The sequence below is a fragment of the Microchirus variegatus genome, assembly GCF_963457635.1.
Source record: "Microchirus variegatus genome assembly, chromosome: 21".
NCBI lineage: Eukaryota > Metazoa > Chordata > Actinopteri > Pleuronectiformes > Soleidae > Microchirus > Microchirus variegatus.
Window position 1 is genome coordinate 402,004 of NC_139822.1, and position 17,751 is coordinate 419,754.

At 39.7% G+C, this 17,751-nt stretch overlaps 1 protein-coding gene across 1 annotated transcript in view; it reads left to right on the forward strand.

Annotated features, from left to right (window-relative positions):
- Positions 1-1,708: 1,708 nt before the first annotated feature.
- rock2a (rho-associated, coiled-coil containing protein kinase 2a) overlaps positions 1,709-17,751 on the forward strand; it is a gene marked incomplete at both ends in the record, with an annotated part of 37,748 nt that continues 21,705 nt past the window's right edge. Inside the window, one exon of the mRNA XM_083908238.1 lies at positions 1,709-1,807. Coding sequence (XP_083764364.1) covers positions 1,709-1,807 — 99 coding nt within the window. The remainder of the gene's footprint in view (positions 1,808-17,751) is intronic.

The window sequence follows — 17,751 nt, forward strand, 5'->3', positions numbered from 1 at the left end:
TTGGCATATGGCGGTAGGTGGCGCCAAATGCTAAAATGATGATTTCAAAACATAAACATGATTTGCAGTCTGCAAAATGTTTTAATGAGAATATTTTGTCTGTACTGTTGTTGTTGGTGAGTTCAGTATGTTATAAAAATATTATTCCTGAGTCTCTGTGACATATTATTTGCCATTTGCTTTAAATTTATGACATAATGTGCCTTTAACTGACAAGCTATCTGTTGTGAGTATTTGGATATCTGGATATTTTCTGGAATTCATTCAGACATTCTTTGTCTTCAGGGCAACTTCAGGAAAAGGACTGAAAAGCATCTTAAAGGTGCCATATGTAAGAATGTGGCCAAAACTGTTACATCATTCAAATTCAAAATACCGAGGTCTTTTAGGTTTTTGTTTTCTGGCGTAACTGGCAACCCGTGGTTGCTCGGCAGCTAAGACTCCATAAACATAAACATGATTTGCAGTCTGCAAAGGACTGTTTTTAATGCGAACATTTTGTCTGTACTGTTGTTGTTGGTGAGTTCAGTTTGTTATATGAACATTATTCCTGAGTCTCTGTGACATATTAGGAGGATTTTATGGCCAGTTGCTTTAGATTTATTACATAATGCACCTTTAAGATACCAAGACTAGGGGCCCAAGTTAACTTCCTGCTTTTTCTCCTTCATCCTGTGTGATTATAAGAAAGTTTTGGGACAAACAGCCAGTTAAATAATTGTATTACTAAATTCAGTGCAGTCATATTAAATGATTATATCAGCAAACTTTTATTTTGTATATTTATATTACACGTGATAGGCACAGGTAGAGATTACAGAGAGGTCCAGGAGGACAGCACCGGTGGCTTATGGGTAACTGAGTTCTCTGAGTGTCGATGTCAGGGGGAGGGAAATGACTTGAGACTCCAGTGTTTGTGTGGATGTGAAGTCTCTGAGTGCACAGACAGGAATTCGGCTGCTGCAGGACTTTTTCTCCGCGAGTCAGACTCGTGTCTTTTTTTGTGGCGCCTGTCGGGAACAGCGAGGATAAAACCAGGGGGGACAGATGCGAAAATGCGAGAAGAAACCCAGGAAGAGAGCGTGTGCTTATTAAACATTCAGCGCGGGAGAACAGACATTATCGCCGTTTCGAGACGTGTGGCAGCACCGAGGAGAGACTAAACCACTGACGGACTTCAAACATCTCTGAACGGACTCAAACCAAGCGGGTTTTTCCCCTCGAAAAGACGAGCTTTCTCTCAACGTCCGAAACCCAGAGGGAAGGGGAGGAGAGGGGGGCTAAGAAAACGCCCTGACGCCGCTGCTGCTGCTGAAGTCTGTTGCTGTTGAAGCCTGTTGCTGCTTCTCCAAATTCAAACTTTGTCGCTGAGTTGTGGAAAAAAATGCACCCTTCATTTACCGGGAGGTGAAAATTCATGTGTACCGTTGAGTGTGTGTGTGTTAGCTCAGAGTCGCTGGCTAACAGAAGGCCCGCTCACTTTGTAAGTTTTTTTCCTGTAAGTCTCTTCGCTTTGGGAATATTTTCATTGTGCACACTATTCCTGTTGGAGGCGAGTTGGGTGGGCTGAGAGCCCAGGGCTGCTCCGCTAGGCCCACAGGCCATTAGCGACGAACAAAGAGGGTTCACATGTAAAACTCAAAACAGTTCGCAGTCCTGCTCCCGATATTAATCGACTGTTCGGAAAACCGTCACTGTCGTCGCAGTCATGTCGCTGGGCGCAGAGAGGAGGATGGAAACCCGGCTGAAGAAGCTGGAGGACGTGATCAGAGACCCCAGGTCCTCCGTCAACTTGGAAAGTTTGCTGGTAAGTCCAGTGAGGACCGCCTCATAGATTATTAATGATGCCATGTTGTGAGTGTGTTCACTGAAACGCTATACACTCATACACACACATCCCCGTAACGTTATACTATTTATATCTTTTTGATTCTTGTGGTCGAGTTGTTACCTGCTGCGAGCTGTTGTTAGCTTTGTTTTTGTCTTTGTTTTTTTTCAAAGGCACAGTGAGATGGTGCATGATGCTTCTATTTTTTTCAAGCATACTATTGTGTCACCAGTTCTCATAGTGTTTTGTAATGGGATGGTTAACTGTAATAAGGTATTTTTAAGGAGTTAAAGTGAGATCCTCATGGTGGACAGACTGCAGACAGGCCTGATGCACACGGTGCAGTGTGGGGCTCTGTGAAGCATGTCCACAGATTAGGATTAACTGGCCTCACTCAGTGTGTTTATAGAGACTAATATTTCTAATAATACACTGATCAGCCACATCAATGACACAGGTGACTGGTTTTGATGTTGTGGGTGCTTGGTCAGTGTGTTTTTGACTGTAATGGCAAAGGGTATAAAGTCCAAAATAGATAGTTGACATTGCAGGTTTTTTAAAGAATGGCAAAAATATTTGAACTACTGAGACAACTTTCAGTTGGGCCCATCAGACCTGGACTCTTAAAGGTCACATAGAGTGGTCCTTTTGCACATATATGTTAATTATGGAGGTCTACTTACATACATTAACTTGTTTTTATGGTCAAAAACCTCCTAGTTGCTGGAAACGAGCCGATTCCAGAGCCGAAATCTGTCCTTTTTGAAGCACTTGTCAGCTGCGATATTTCAGACATAAATCTCGCCAGAGAAGACAGACTGTGTTGTGATTGGCCAGTACCCCGGAAGTGACATAATCAGCACACCTGCTCTCAGAAGCGCAGCTCCCCCCTCTGGAACGGTGGATGCACTGCTCCTCATTATCAAAACATTGTTTTAGAAATGTTTAAAAATAGCTTAGTCACGACTCCCCGCCTCAGTCCCTTTTATGACTTTGACCCGGAGTCAAACCCAGAGTCAGAAGACACTGTCGCTCGTGAAACACCTTCACAACGGACGTTATTCTTCTTCTGCGGTTCAATATACGCAACCGGATGTTTCCCGGACTAGTGCCCGGATCAGGACATTCTGCTGTTCAGGAGAACCGTTGTTTACGTAACTGGACCGGGTTTTTTCAGAGATCTCGCTGAACCCGAGATTACAATAAAACACAGCGTTCTCAGCAATGGCTGAACTGTTTGTTTAGAACCTTCAGGGCTTCTTAAACAAGGTAATGACGCAGATACACACTAAAATACAGCATTAATTGGAACTTTTGGTCTCGGTCCGTTTTAATTCTCAGACAGATAGGATGATGTTGCTCAGCCCTCTATCTAACATTTGTTCTTATATTTGGAGATTTATTTGTGAACATACCAACGTTAACAAACATCCAGTCATGTAATGTCACAGTGCTGGCTTTAGTCTGTCAGCACCATGCAATGCTATGTGTTTCTCAGTATATCGGTGTTTAGATCTTGTGTCGCCGGTGACATTCCTGCGCTGCACACAGGACATTATTCGTTTTATGTCAGGACAGAAGTCATGGAGGCAGCAGCATCACTGAGCTAGTGAAGTGAGACGGCTGCAAACATGTTCGGAGTATGACTGAATACTGGACAAAAAAGGTCCTTCAACAGTTTGACTGGATAAATTGTGCGTCTCGTTTCCGCCCATCTTTGTGTTGCCATGACATACGTTTCCTCAGAGTCTGATAATATTGCTTGAAACTAGATTTACACAACAACGATCTGAACACAAACCGCAAAAGTGGCGTTGCGTTCCCACTTTTTATTTCGCGTTTAGATGAGCGTCTTTGGGTGGAAATCTGCATGCACACGGTGACGCAAAAATGTGTGAAATTTGATGTAGTATGCATGCCAGGTGGCTAGGTGGCACTGTGAAGCTTTGCCATACTACAACACCTGGAGCGTGTGAATGCGTTGAAACTTCTGTCTACTTCTCTCTCGTAGCGCGAAGTGTAGCCCACAGCCGAAAACCAAAACATTAACTCGGCTTAATTGCTGAAATTACTCCTGAATAGGTATCAGAGCAGCTAAGGCAACTTGAATGTCCGACTGATGGATATGATCCGACATGTTTGTTGTTGTTTGGCAGGATGGATCTGACGTCAACACGTACGGGAGGAAAGGCAGCGCAGAGCACACTTTTGCGTTTTCAACCCTTTAGACGGGAACGCGGCGGTGGAGCGTTGTTAAGATTTCCACTCTGGAGGGTGGGTTCATTTTATTGCGTTTTATAAGCCCCAAAAACGCAGGCGCCGTAAAGCCAGCCTGAGAGAGAGAGAGCCCGATTTCAGATGAAGGACGCAGCATACAAATGTTTAATCTTTTCTGTTCACAAAGACCAAACAGATGTAGTATAACATCAACGACAACAAAAATAACCAAACGTTGCTCACTGGAGCTTTAAACTCCTCTAAATAAGAAGAAATCACAAGCTTATGCACCATTTTTTGGATAAAGTAAAGGGCTTAAACCGTTAAAAGTGGATGTATGTTTACATATGACAATAGGGCAATATGGATAAAATATATCATCTTAAAGTTACCAAATTTATCATAATGATACTGAAAGCGGTTAATGTCTTATAATTCAAGACTGAGTTTTGCTCCATAGTAAAAGTTAGACAAATTTAATTATGAATTTATTTAAACCTCATCATTAGTATAAAAACACACTGTACAAATTTGAGGTTAAAGCAATTATCTATATATTGTTATATTACAATTGAAGAGATATATGTTGCGATGTTTATGATTAATGAATAATTGCTCAGCCTTTTGTTTGTCATAGCTTGTGTTAATGTTTGGATCTGTGGAAACTCTGACCGCATGGGAAAAGAGACACTTTTGCCAAGAAATTGTCCGAATCATCCCAACTCTCATTGGTTACTCACAAGTTTTGTAGATGTCCCGACTGATGCTCACGGCGTGTGAATCATGCTGGTTCTTGTGTATTGCAATGCGTGACGTGAAAGGTCTCTCTGATGATCAGAGTGTAGACAGACCAGTGCTTTGAAATGAATACTGAGCTTTATACAAAGCCTATATAGAATAGTGTATTTTGGTATGTAAAATTATTTCCTGCACTGATACAATCTAATGACAACCTGAACTGCATCTACAAAAGAAGTTGAAGGAATGAAGTGCTTGACAGATGTTTCTGGGAGGTGTTATGATGACATAAAGGTAAACAAGGCAGTGGAAAGATTCTTCCATTTAATCAGTCACCAATGACACTGGGATGAATTAAGGAAGAAGATATTTGATACTGGATTTTAATAAATCCTACTGACACATTTGATTTGATGACTTTTGGATAACTGACCTGGATGAATGAGAATCTACACAGACAATTAGTCTGAGCATTTTACTTCTGCGTGTGTCTTCGTGCACATCTGAACATAGGACTATCTTTCACTTTTGTAATTAGGAGCCAGCACTGTGTAGTTTTACCACTTAATCGATGCAGTTCTGTGTGTTCTGGAGTTAGAATATTTGGGCCCCTTAACTGGATCTGACAGAGGGGTAACACACTGTCAGGTCTGTCTTAAAAAGCATCACCTCACCCCTTGTAATGGGCCTCATCCAGCTTGGGCCTCCCTGCCCAGTCCATCTCCTCCCCTTGTTCTCCCTCCATGCAGCTTGAGGCTCCACTTGTAGGCTCTCTCTTCCTTTAAAACATTTAGCAGAATATTTGCTCCAAGACCAGCGGTGTTTACTTCCTGCATGCAAGCCGGAGAGAGGGAGAGGTGTTGAGTGTTGGAGACAAAAGTTGAGTGGGAAGCATGCGTAGGAGAGAGCAGGCTGCAGTTTTCCATTTTTAGCAACCTCAGTGCTGTCACTGGGATCAAGAAGTTTTGCTTCTCTGGGTGTGATTCACGCGCACACACAGACACTAAGAGCTCAGAAATGTTCTTTTTTGCAGGTGGAATAAAAACATGCATACTTGAAGTGCCTCAATAATTGCACACAGGCTCATATTTGGTAAACAGTGAATCACATATATCCCCTGCTGCCATTGTGGCATAGCTACAGCCAAACAAAACCATAGAAGCTGTTTCATTGACTCTTGTATAGACTCTTAAATAACAGCCTCATAAGAGGAACCCAGCAGTTCATTTCAGGAGCAGTGTGCTGTCTACCCAGTAGATGAGGGAAACTGACAGGGAGGAATCTGCAGCATCATATCAAGTAAACCAAGTGACCTTCCTTTTTTTTTTTTTTTTTAAAGAAGCAGAGCTTTTATCAGTGAGTAGATACAGCATTGTACTTGAAATGTTATTTGAATTATGGAGCAGACGTTTCCCTGTAAATAATACAACCCTCTCTCCCTTTCCAGAAAACAGCACAGCCATTAAACAAATGGAATTTTAATGCCAGCTTACTCTGTGGCCAAAAAAGCTGTAAGTCACTATACTGCCTCTATTAGCCTTTGATTGGATCTGACCTGAAGTCTCATCAAACTTACCCTTTTGCAAACTGCAGTGATCCGAATTTGGCAACATAGCACTGCTAACTGAAGTTACTTGGCAGCCTCGAGTGATTGTTGAGGGTGAGCAAAAGAAAGGGCATCTTTTTGGAGGCAAAAACAAATATGGACACTTGATCGAAAGTCAAATAAGTTGCCTTTCTGCCGTCTTAAAGGAAATGACCTCACTGAGTAAATAGTTGGCAGCTATATATGGGCTCAAAGTCCCAGTGAATGACTGCACTTTCCCCTTTCACTTTTCAGCCTTATCTCTCTTTCTCTGGCTCTGGTTCTCTCTCAGGCTGCAGCCCGGCCCCTCCTCCTCAGCTTGTTAAACACACTGCAGGTATTTTAACTGACGCTTCAGTCCAAAGCCTTTTGATTCAGATGTAGAATATTGGTACAGCCAGAAAACTTCATGCACAGCACCCAAGTGTGAAGGATATGAGATATGGGGAGCTTGGAGTTGGACTTGCATCTTACACATCCTCTGTTGAGGGCAATTCCTGGATGTCTCTTCTGTGCTCGTTCAGTGTGATGCATTAAGTGACAAAGCTGTTTCGTAAACTAATACTCTTTGTTTTACTGTTTTACAAATTATTTTATTCCCCAACCAGCTTTTTGTTCATGTATTTCTCCTTGCTTTGTCCACTTAGCTCTCACCAAGGCAGAGGTGAAATGATGTGATACTTGGTGTTGTTCTGGTACTGGTTAAGATCTCGAAAATAAATGATTTTTTAATTCTTGAAACCGATATAATTCATGCCTTTCACATAAATGCCCCACGAAGCACTGACTCTAAAAGTGTGAGCTGTTTATTTCTACTTTACTGGAGCAGAATATTTGAATAGATGGAGCATTATGTTTTGAAATGGCTGATTCGGGCTAAGTGGCGAATGCATTAGCACTAATGTGTCGTTAACAGCTAGGTAGTTTAAAGTTTTAAAAACAGCTTTATTGGACTGATATCGATATTGGTAGATGGAACACTTTATTAAGACGATTTCAGGGAGGAGATTCCAGGGATTTGGCATCTAACATAAACTTGCGTGATTTGACGTGACTTCAGAATGTAAATGCGACATGGAATCTGACTGTTGGCATCATCAATTATTTTTTTGTCCGGTTGTGATATGTCTTGTAGGACACATAAAACAAGCAATCGTTCTGTTGCCACAGATCCACAAGTTTGTCCTCTTTCTCACATTCATCCTCGTCGCACTGTGGGCAGCCACTTTTCGTTCTAAATAACCAGAACGCAACATGCACGTTGACTGGGAAGCGGATGTTGAGTGCAGATGATCTGTTCTAACAAGCCTCAAAGTGGGAGGCCCTCACAATTGTCCTAAGGGCCAGATTGGGACTGAAAAATGGCCAAGTATCATCTAGTGTGAGGCAGGCTTTAGAAATGTTTTACTAAGCACAGGCTGCAAAGAGAGATGTTTGCAAGACTGCCGTGATCATGTCAGCTATGATGACTTTGAAATTGAAATATAACATTTTTAAATAAGCCAAATATAATTTTGTTAAGTGAATGTATTTGGCTGGTATCAGTATATACTTAAGGCTGTAATATTGGCATCAATATCAGATATGATATCAATTAGAACTGGGTGATTAATCCATTTTAAATTGAAATTGGATTTATTTGTTTGGACGATGTTCAAAAAATGAAAATCAATTTTTCCTTTTTTACTGCGCTCTCTCAGCTCCTGTCCCTCCGCTCCATTCCCCTCTCCGTCCCCCCACTAGTTCTCTGACATTATCAACATGGCAGCATGCACGCTAAACAGCGAGAGTGCCGTCACAGGAAGACGATCCAGAAAAACGAGGGTTAATTTTGGACAATTACCAGGGCTATGGCTAAAACAGTGGCCCCAAACACCCGGCCCGGGGGCCAGATGTGGCCCTTCCATCAATTTCATGTGTGTTACAAGTCAAGAGTCACAAGTTTGTGTGTGTAAAACGTCATTCGTTTGCACATAGTACCCCATATGAATAATTATTTTTGGCTTTAAAATAAAAATAAATAAATCGAATCTGATATAAAAAAAAAATAAAATAAATAATTATCAGGGACCCAGCCCTAATGTCAATATGTTTTATTCCTAATCTGACACACAGCCCAGTGCAGATTAGTGTGGCGACAGTTCTGCTCTGAACAGTAAGGTATTATTTCATGAAGAGTTATCAATTAGCTTTGTTCAACAATCAGGGAGGTAATGCCACAAATATTTTCAATCATCATAAAAGACAACATCCAAAAAAAGTGCATCATACCCTATACTCATGAACCTTAAAAATTAAATTGAAAGTATTGCTTCTTTTTCATGATAAATCTGTTAAATCAATGGCTGTGTCGTGTTTAACTGCTTATTACAACTTGGCTTGAAATAAGTTTGAGTCAGGTCTTTATGAGCATTTTTTTAAATTTGTGTTTTAATTGTGCAATTGGAGAATTCCATAAAATGGAATCATGATGGATGAAAAAACATGTCATGATTGTGTGTAAAAGAGTGTGAGGTGATTTATTATTTATTTTAACTCCCATTTAGTATGAATCACTCTCATTCTTACCCAACATCTCCAGTCTTAATTTTTCGACACCATCTTTGTTTCTTTCCATTCCTTCCATCATGCACCACCTCACACCCATACAGGAATTTCTTCCTTTAACATGCAGTTATTTCAGTGATTGTGGGGAGAACCCCGGTGTGTCTTGTTCTGTATCTCCACCCGATAGTCAACCTGAGTGTCCGCTTTGTCTCTGGAGTGCAGTTGAGTTGCTCTCAGGCAAGCAACAGCACTCCCGGGTTCAGTGTGCTGGCTGGACAGAAACACTGCCTTATAAGGCACTGGGGACGGTGGCCACGGCCAATTTTTTTTTCCTGCAAAACAAGCCAGTCTCTCTGCTCCACACCTCCTCTAGTGCGACTGTGTTTTTAAGAAATTTTATTTGGTTATTTGGTCTAATCCAGTAAGGAAGCCCTGGTGACTTCTGGGTGTGTGACCCCTCAAATGTTTCACATGCCTTCTGTTACATGTGGTGTGATCTTCAGTGGTCAGAATCAGGAAACCTGAGGGAAACTTTGGGTTTTTCCTGTTTATGTAAGCTATATATGGTCCTCTAGAGGTTAATGATAATATTTGTGCCAGGGCTTTAATTAGAGATACATATTTTTTTTCACTTACTATGGTTATCCCTGTTAAACTCATTCTAAAAGCTGTGTTGTTAAAGGAAAGGTCAAAGAGAAATGTTCTAAACATGTGCAGCTGTTTACACTCAAACTGGGAATGATTAACCTGTTTCGATCTCATCTTTCTACCAGCCCTTCTAAAACTCATAATACACATTTGAATGTAGGTCACTAACTAACGATTGTCTTCATAATCAATTTATCTGTAGATTATTATATTGGTTATTGAGTACTTGTTTGGCCCATAAAACATCAGAATATGTTGAAAAATGTTTATCAGGGTTAACCAAACCTGGAAATGATGATGATGATGATTCTTGAATGAAGTTTTAATTATTTATTTGCTATATGGAGCAAATAAACCAGAACATATTCACATTTAACAAGCTTGAAAGCTTGTTTTAATTATTAAAAAACACAACAAAAAAGCACTTGATAGAATCATCGTTGCAGCCCTATTTGAATGTAATAGTTTTTGATATTTATGGTAATAATATTATTATTATTATTATGTGCTAATTCCACTAAGTCGGCATCAGGAACATTATCTCATTCCCCATCTTCAAATCCCATCTGAAAACCCACATTTTTAAACAGGCCTACTCCCTCTAACTCTCTACCCGTTGTTGTTATTATTATTTTGTTGTTGTAAGGTGACCTTGAGTGTCATGAAAGGTGCCTCCAAATAAAATGCATTATTATTATTATTAAGTCATGAAATAAAAAAAACAGTAATCCAACATTTATTACACATCTCCTCATGCTGCAGGTGTAGTAGTGTAATGGGTTTTATTTATCTTACTGCAGAAGTTTGCTTCGTAGGTTATGCTGTACTTTGGTTTATGTTTGTTGACGACAACTTTGTCCTAAAGCTTTTCATATAGTATTTGCTATAGGATTCTTTGCTGTGATGAGTGTACAGGTGATGGCAGAAGCTGGTTGTCGTGCAGTCTTTAACAGCGAATTGTCTTGAAATACATTAGGAATTTGCTGTTGAACTACAACCTCTTTTTGAAACCAAACCACCTCCATGCGAATTTTCACTATTTTCCCCATCAGACATGGTAACCCATGCAGTGGATAGTAAAGGACTATTTATGGTGCTTTTTCATATTTATGGTCCTTTTCACTGAATCATTAGAATCAGTTAATTAAAGGATAAATTCACTGAATTGACTCCTCTTTTATACATCAAGAGTTTAGACATTTCCTCGCTGAACTTTGGAGATGAACACGTTTTCAGGATTTTTATTGTTTGATTCTTGTGTCGGACTTCCCGCTCATGACTCTTCCAATAACAACACTCTCTGTTACTAAAAAAAAGTACCAGGTACTATCACTAATGGAAAAGCAAAACAAAAACAAGTGGAGTTGATCCGTGCCACAACTGTATAGTGAAAAAACTAATGATCATACATTATAGCCGTTAGCATTGCTTGCTGGACTCACTCTCAGTGTTCTGCACGACATGACACAGTGAACGCATCGACTCTCACAGACACAGTGTTTTATTTCATTTTATTTTGTTTTTGGCAAGTCCATCACAAACGTGATAATGTCATTTAGATTGCCCATGTCTATAAACAGGGAAACTGAGCAGTAACCATGGTAACGGTTGCATGTCAGGGAGAGATAAACAGAAACTAATGTTACTATGTTGATTAAAGCTGAAGTCTGTACAATGACTGGAAAAACAATAGTACTTGTATCGGTAACTTTGGGCCACACGGTTGGTGAAGTGGTTAGCACTCTTGCCTTTGCAGCAAGAAGACCCGGGTTCGAGCCCCAGTTGGAACAAGGGCCTTTCTGCATGTTCTCTCTGTGTCTGCGTGGGTTTTCTCCAGGTTCTCTGGCTTCCTCCAAAAACATGCAATAAAGGGATTAAGTAAATTGGTCACTCTAAATTGACAGAAGGTGGGGAATCAAGAGTGAATGGTTGTTTGTCTCTATATGTAGCCCTGTGATGGACTGTCGAACTGTACAGGGTGTACCCTGACTATTGCCCTGTCAGCTGAGATTGGCACAGTACCCCATGAAACCCTCATGTGAATTATAAAGCGGTAGAAAATGGATGGAATCGGCAACTTTGTTTATAATGGATCAATCGCTGTTTTTTCTATTATTATAACAACTCCTCAGACTTTTCATCCTCTCGACCAACATTTTCTTACATTACATGGATCAACAAACTAATTGATTGAGAAAATAATCAATATCTTCAGTTATGAAAATAATCTTTTTATTGTAGCACCAAGTTGAGTTTCTTCCACAGGTTTTTACACTACTTAAGTTTTAGCATCATAGGTGTACTAAGACAGCCAATAGGACCGTTATTGGTCAAAGCCTCCTTTCATGCCACGCCTACTATACCTTTAATTGCATCGAGTCAGGTTCAGACACAAAACAGAATGTCTGCCAGGTTCATATCAGGCTCAGCTCTCTTGGGCTTGGGTTAGGTACAGACACAAAAATGTAGCCTGCACTCTAGACCACATGACGGGCTTATAAATTACAAAGCAAGGAAGATAATTGAAAAGTCAAGTGTTCAACTCCAAACTCCTATTTTTGTTCTTGTCTGGATATAATAGTTGGTTTCTCAGCATCACTGCTTTCAATGTTTTTTAATGGTTTTTATCCGATACCTCTGCTAAACCAATTCTTTTAAAATGGTGTGGGTGTCTAAACAGTGCCTGAACCTGTGCTTTTGTTAAAGCTGTAGAGCGTAGCATGTAAAAAAATAACCAAAATTTACATATAAACCATTGCCACACGAGCCCCACAGATTCACAACCAAGGACCTTTCTGTGTGGAGTTTGCATGTTCTCCGTGTTTACATAGAATTTCTCTGGTTTCTGTTTCCTCCCATACTCCAAAAAATGCAGAGGCTGTTAGGACACTCTAGATTTAGACTCTAGACCTGTCCAGGGTGTACCCCACATTTTGACCTGTGTCAGCTGGGTTAGGCTTCATTGCCCTGTGACCCTTATGTGGAGGATTAAGTGGTAGACAAATGAATGAATGAATATTGCACTTGTTATGTGCTGAAATACATAACTCCAGACAAAACATTTTATTTCAGAATTTGTTATGGCTGTCTTCTTTCGCATGCAGCTACAGTCCATAAGTCTGGGATCGAGCCCCGGTTGGAATAAGGGCCTTTCTGCATGTAGTTTGCATGTTCTCCCCGTTTGTGCATGGATTTTCTCTGGGTTCTCCAGCATTGTCCCACAGATCATGGATAGATGGATGTTACATCACAATACATACATAACAAACATAGGTTTGTTACATCGCAATATTTGTCAAGTTTCTGAGAACAAAAATGCGTAATTTGTATTGTTCGTGTTGGGCCAATTCATTGGTCTACCTCTAGTTGGAGCATAGTGGAGTTGCAAAGCAATTGAGTTGATGTGGATGAAAACTGTCATGGAAATGGCTCTGAAATGTATCTTATGATTTGGTTCATAAACTGGTGCCACATTGGCACTGAGTTTTAAAGGAGACATATTATGCAAAATCAACTTTTTTTTTAAATATAATTTTAATACTTGTATATATATATATTTGGGACTCTGGAGGCCCTATGAGTCGACAAAGTGTGAGAAAAGATGACCCACTCATGTTTTTTCACTCATGTTTTGTTTTTGTCTAAGTACAGGAGATAAAACATGCAATGTTGACTTCCACACTCATTGTGACTTCACAATGAGACATTCCTTGAATTGTTGTCTCCCAGAGCTCCACTTTGTCCTTAATAAACGCAAGAGTGCAGGTGATGGATATAGTATCTCGAAGAGCGAAAGTCTGTGAAGTGTTCTATTCTTGGCTGCACAGTGCAGCACAGAGTTCTACACAAACTTCCAGCCTGGAAACGTTTCCTACGTGTCCACTGGATAAATTTTATACATAATGGCAATGATCGCTTTTCCAAATGCTAACTGCTGTTAGCTGCTGGAGCCCCAGTGATGCTGACATACGTAGTTTCCTGTGTCTCATTTGCATTTAAAGAAACAGGCACTCAAAATTGACCTTTCTGAACAGGGCTGTTTTGGCAGGGTGTTTGGACTGCTATGGTGCTTCATCCTTTTTTTGACCAAAGCATGTCACAGACATGTTCATTAGGGCATTAGGGAAAGAGGTTAACTTGTAGAAATAGGGTATAATATGTCTCCTTTAAGAGCAAAAGTTGATGTTGTGGTTGATTTGCGGCTGCATCACCTTCGTTCACTAAGATGAAGATGACTAATTCATCTTGATTCAAGTTATTTTGCTTGAAACTGTTTAGCAAATTCCCACAGCTTACTGGAGCACATTCATGACAAATTGAGTAGAAATCCAAGACAGACGCACGCACACACACACACACAAAATAAATATACACATACTTCTCAGCACCTTGATTACTCATTACATAATACCTTGGACAAATAGCATAGTTCATGACCAGGTCCTAGATCTACCTCACAGAGATGTGAAAAGGAATGCCAAAAATGAGGAAGAAGTTCAAGTGCAGAGATTTATGGATGTGGCGCTTGTCCAAAAAGGATAAAGAAATATTCCATAAACTCGTTTGTTATTACTCGAGTTTTGATGTAGTCATATGAAGGATGTATATGCTCTCGTGTGAAATGATATGGATACACCCTTAGATTTGTCTTAATCTGGTGGATCCCTGTGTCTAGACGCAGACAAAAAAAAGACAAAATGTAGTTGTGGTATATACGCAATATTGCATCAAAGAACTGTACAGTTTGGTTTAAGATACCATTTTAAGACTTTAAGATACCATGTGAACATGTGTGTGCCTGTCTTCATTCTGTTCATGTGTCTTGAAGGGTTTGATAACTGTATCTCTGTGTATTTTTAGTGTAAAAATGTGTGTATGAGTGAGCGGAGCAGCAAGGAGAACAGGAGTCTCCCACACATAATGCATAACCCAACCATCTGGCATCAGCAAATTATCATTCCATCACAACCTGCTGGTGGAACACAACCTCCCACATGTAGGCACACACTTTCTCATACAGATACAGTGCTGTGTACTCAAGGCACACATTTGTGTTGATCTTCACAAGCAAATGAATTTATGTGATCTTAGCAACACACAAGCTGCAACCAGCAGCAACGACGGGACAATATATCACATTACCAAACAGCAGTAGATCGTGTGCGAGTTCATACTGCTTTCATTTCCTCCATCAAACCCAAACAGGACCATTGTTATGTGTGTGGTAAACGCAAGACGAGCATTGGCTAGAAGTTGGCAGTTATAATTCAACTTTTTTTGTGTTTTTTTTCTGATGTGCAGTATGTACATGTTACATGTGGAAAAAAATCAAAGCCAAGCTTATTGCATATTTTTTGTTGCTTTAAATAAACGAGGATACAATGATTGTTTGTGATTACTATTTTGGTAATCAGTCATTTATGTCAGTAAGATCCTCTCAGATATTATTATGTTCCATCTGATCTTTCTTTCTCTTAAACACATGGTTAACTGAATATCTTTAGATTTTGTTGTTGGTCAGACAAAAGCATTTTAAAAGTCGCCATGTGCTTTGGGAACTACTGATTATCATTTAGTGCTATTTTCTTATGTTTTATAAACATGACAATCAAATGTTTATTTAAGAAAACAATCAGTAGGTTAATCCAGCAGTGTCTCTGAACCCTTTTAGCCCATGACCCCCTCTAAGATAAGGCACATATCTGCTGCACATGGGAGTCATATTCACTGGTTGTGGCACTGTGTTGTGGAATTTTGGCTTTTTCTTCTAGGGTTGTTTATTTGTGGATGTTTGTTTTTTTGTTTTTTTTAATAGTATATAGAATATATATGTTTCAAAAATAAATCTTAACATCTTGACATAAACATGCATTTGTTTTACTGAAATACCATTTGATTTTATTACTCCTCAGATTTATCCTGGGACCTTGTTGAAACTAAAATCATCTTTTGCAACTTATAATTCATATTGTTCTACAAGTATTTGGTTGTGCATTGTGTAAGTTAAAAAAAAAAAAAAAAGAATATTAGACAGCAGTGTTTAATGTCAACTTAAGCCTGTGTTGATTACGTCCGTAATTATGTTCCTCCTTGTTTATCAGAATGTTTTCCTCAGTGGAATCATAAGCATTTACAGAACTGAGTCTGTTTTTCCTGGCACATTCCTCACCATACTATATAATACAATGTAGATGCCAAAAATGTGTATTGGGGACAGGAATCTGTCAAACATAAGAGAAAGATATACTCTTGGCATTCCCCTTGGAGACATTAGCTGTGCTATTTGTGAACCTCTACAGGATTCCTGCTGCCACAACTTTCTCTGAGAGTTTACGGGCTCAGCCTGGCACGGCCCCCTTGTTCTGCCTGGCCCACAATTCATCCCCACAACTATTTTTAAAACAGCTGGAATTCAATCAAAACATTTACTTTCTCCTCAATCCTTTTAAAGCCCAGAGCAGCGCTGCTTGTTTTCTGTTCCCCATGCTTAGTGATGAGATGGTATTGGGCTAGGCAGAGTGTTATTTTGAGGAAAGACTGCAGATGGAGCATGCAGAGTTTACTGTGTTGAACATCATGACATTCCTCACTGGTGGATCCACGTGGCTTTTTATAGGGTGATAAAGAGTGGAAGCAGGCAAGGGGAGAACGACGGCTCCGTAATGTCAACAAGCAGGTTGGGTAAATAAAAACGGAAAAGAATAGAACGTGCGTATAAAACTCCTGCCTGCTGCTTCTCTGTAGCTTCAGCTGGGTTCAACTCTTTGTATTTTGCAGCAGTTGCTAGGCAACCGGCCATAACCCATTGGCTGGATTACAGTATAGCAGAGATACAATGCTGGAGTGGTATCTAATAGATACATAACAACTTATTATAAGCCTAAGTGGAGAGATACTCTCTTATCAGCACAGGAAGACATTAGTGTATGCTTGCTGCTGGAGCTGTATAGGAAAGTGTCCTATATATAAAAGTTGGCTCCAGAGACTGACATCGGTGCTTATTTAGATCAATTGCTTCAAAAATAACTTTGTCTGTAGCCAACCTTACTTTGGACAAGGCAGGGAGAATCGATGTTTGTTTGGAATAGGTCCAGACATGTCGGATGCATTTTTAAATCGTCACTCATCCCCAGACACTTGTCAGTTATGTAATATTTATGAATAGCTGCTTTGAGTGAGTAGCTGAGAAATGTCCTCTAGAGTCTTGTTTTTTTTTTCTTTTTTTTTTAAAATACCATACTGCTAATGGAAGCAAATTGGAAGAACTGCATGCAGCCATTTGTCTCTTGTAACTCCAAAGCACTAACAATTATGTCCTGCTGGATTTCTGCTAACCTGATGTTATAAATGTGCCAATGTAGTTCAAAAGACAACCTGCATTGATAATAATATAACAGGGGATTTCCATGTGCAATTATTTTGTGGTATATTGTCCTCACAGACATTTACAACTGTTTTTGTCTTCATCCATTGAAGCAAATAGTGAAGTTTGAGATGTATCTTAACAGAGAATGCCATTCACCGTTACTCAGGCAACATGTATATCTTTTCTCCACATTTAATACATCCCGTTTTTTGAGAGATATAGACATTACATAGAGGATAACAAGTGGATTCCAAAGTTGGATATTCTTGGGCTCTGTACCATTTACATCCTTTGAGTGAAGCAGTTTGTTATAGATTAGAGATTAGATCATAATTGTGATGCACACTGACTTTTCCTCACAAGGCACTTGTGAAATGATCAGTGATACCCTAGTACCCTTGGTTTGCTGAGGCCTGAACAGAAATGATTGATTGAAATGATAATGCCATAATGCCAGTAACTCGATAGAACTTTAATTTTACATGATAAAATACCTTAAAATCATGTTTTTTTTTTTTTAATTAAAACAGAACAAGCTATATCACAATATTTGTCTACCTGAAGAATACCAGGAACATTTTGTGAAGTGCTGGATTTAGAGGAGTTGCATTGTTTTCAAGACTTTCTCCACAACTTACTGTCAATCTTGTGACCTTTTCCTAACCTCAAGGTCATCTGTTGAATCCCTGCCTCTCTTGTGTGCATTCCAAAGTACCCTCGGGCTATACACTTAACACCAAATTGTTAGTGGCAGCTTTGCTGACAGCATTGTGAATTACATCTGATAGGTCTGTTGTATACAGACACACTGTATGAATGTCA